Source organism: Pundamilia nyererei, unplaced genomic scaffold, assembly GCF_000239375.1.
Source record: "Pundamilia nyererei isolate P.nyererei 1_Seehausen unplaced genomic scaffold, PunNye1.0 scaffold00017, whole genome shotgun sequence".
NCBI lineage: Eukaryota > Metazoa > Chordata > Actinopteri > Cichliformes > Cichlidae > Pundamilia > Pundamilia nyererei.
Window position 1 is genome coordinate 5,483,045 of NW_005187418.1, and position 1,204 is coordinate 5,484,248.

A 1,204-nucleotide genomic window follows, 5' to 3' on the forward strand; every position below is an offset into this window, starting at 1 on the left:
AGTATTTAGTTCTTAGATGTTTGTGTGGATTCGAGAAACTCTTTCGCTGCAGTCGACAGATTCTGCACCAGCTGTCTGAGCACAATCTGCTGCTCTTTGGCCCAGGATAGGCCGTCGTCCACTGCGGCGTTTATCGGCAGACAGAAAGCTTCCTTTTGCAGGTCAGTCAGGCGACAGACAGCGGCGACTCCGGCCAATCCCACGAGCAGCAGGAGGAGGAGCTTGAAGATCAGACCAATGACAGAACGGCGAGGTTTAGGCTTAGACTCCACAGCGACCTTTTTATCTGCTGTAACGAAACACATGTTTGATATCAGAGTGACTCGTCAAACCAGAAATAAAAGATTTTCTGACCACTTTGAGTGATTTGTGCATTTCAAAGAAAAAGGAAAAAAGAAAAGGCCTGTTACAAGCTGAATAAAGTCTTCAAACTTTCTATTTCAATAGATTTACCACCTGCTGCCTGTCCGTTCTTCTTCTTCTTCTCCTCACTTTTCTTCTTCTGTTGCTCTTGTGCAGCCAGTGCTGCCTTCTGAGCATTGTACTCTTTCCTCCTCTTCTCCTTCTCCTCTGCCTTTTCCCGTTTGCGAGCCTCCCTCTCTCTGGCCTCCCGCTCCCTCTGCTTCGCCTCCCTCTTCCTCTCCAGCTCTGATTAAAGGATGAAGGAAATGTGGCCAGAAGAGATGCAATTACACAGATTTATTCTTGCTGGGACATTATAAGCTTGTATTTCAGGGAGCTTTTTCCTGCTGTCCATAAATGAGATGAAGTGCATTTACTTCTTTTCACAGCGGCAACAAGACTCCCATTAACAACGATCCTCTCGGTCTGTTGTTTGCGATACTTTTTCAAATAATCCAGAACAAAAACAACCCACAAAATTATTGTGCGAGTCTGCACTAACCTTTAAATACATTTATCTATCTGAAAACTCCGATTTTTAACAATGATAGATTTGAGTGGTGGAGCAATGCATGACTGAATGAATGAATTCATGAACACACTTTACAGTAAAGTCGTAAGTATAGTTTTCCTTGTTTCATTTGTCTTGCTGTCTGCTTTTTAAGATTCATACTATTTAGACTTTGTGTGTTTTAAACCCCCAACTAGGAACATAACATACTTGTGCCTGTGTAAAAATAAACTAGCGTACTAGCAGTCTTATTTTACACATGTAATCATTCTGTGTCACTGCAACTTTTAA

The 1,204-nt window shown here is 42.4% G+C and overlaps 1 protein-coding gene across 1 annotated transcript in view; it reads right to left on the minus strand.

The window, feature by feature from the left end:
- Positions 1-5: 5 nt before the first annotated feature.
- lrrc59 (leucine rich repeat containing 59) overlaps positions 6-1,204 on the minus strand; it is a 22,939-nt gene continuing 21,740 nt past the window's right edge. Inside the window, exons 9-10 of the mRNA XM_013908953.1 lie at positions 457-648; positions 6-289 (exon numbers count right to left, since the gene is read on the minus strand). Of these exons, the coding sequence (XP_013764407.1) occupies positions 6-289; positions 457-648 (476 nt within the window). The remainder of the gene's footprint in view (positions 290-456; positions 649-1,204) is intronic.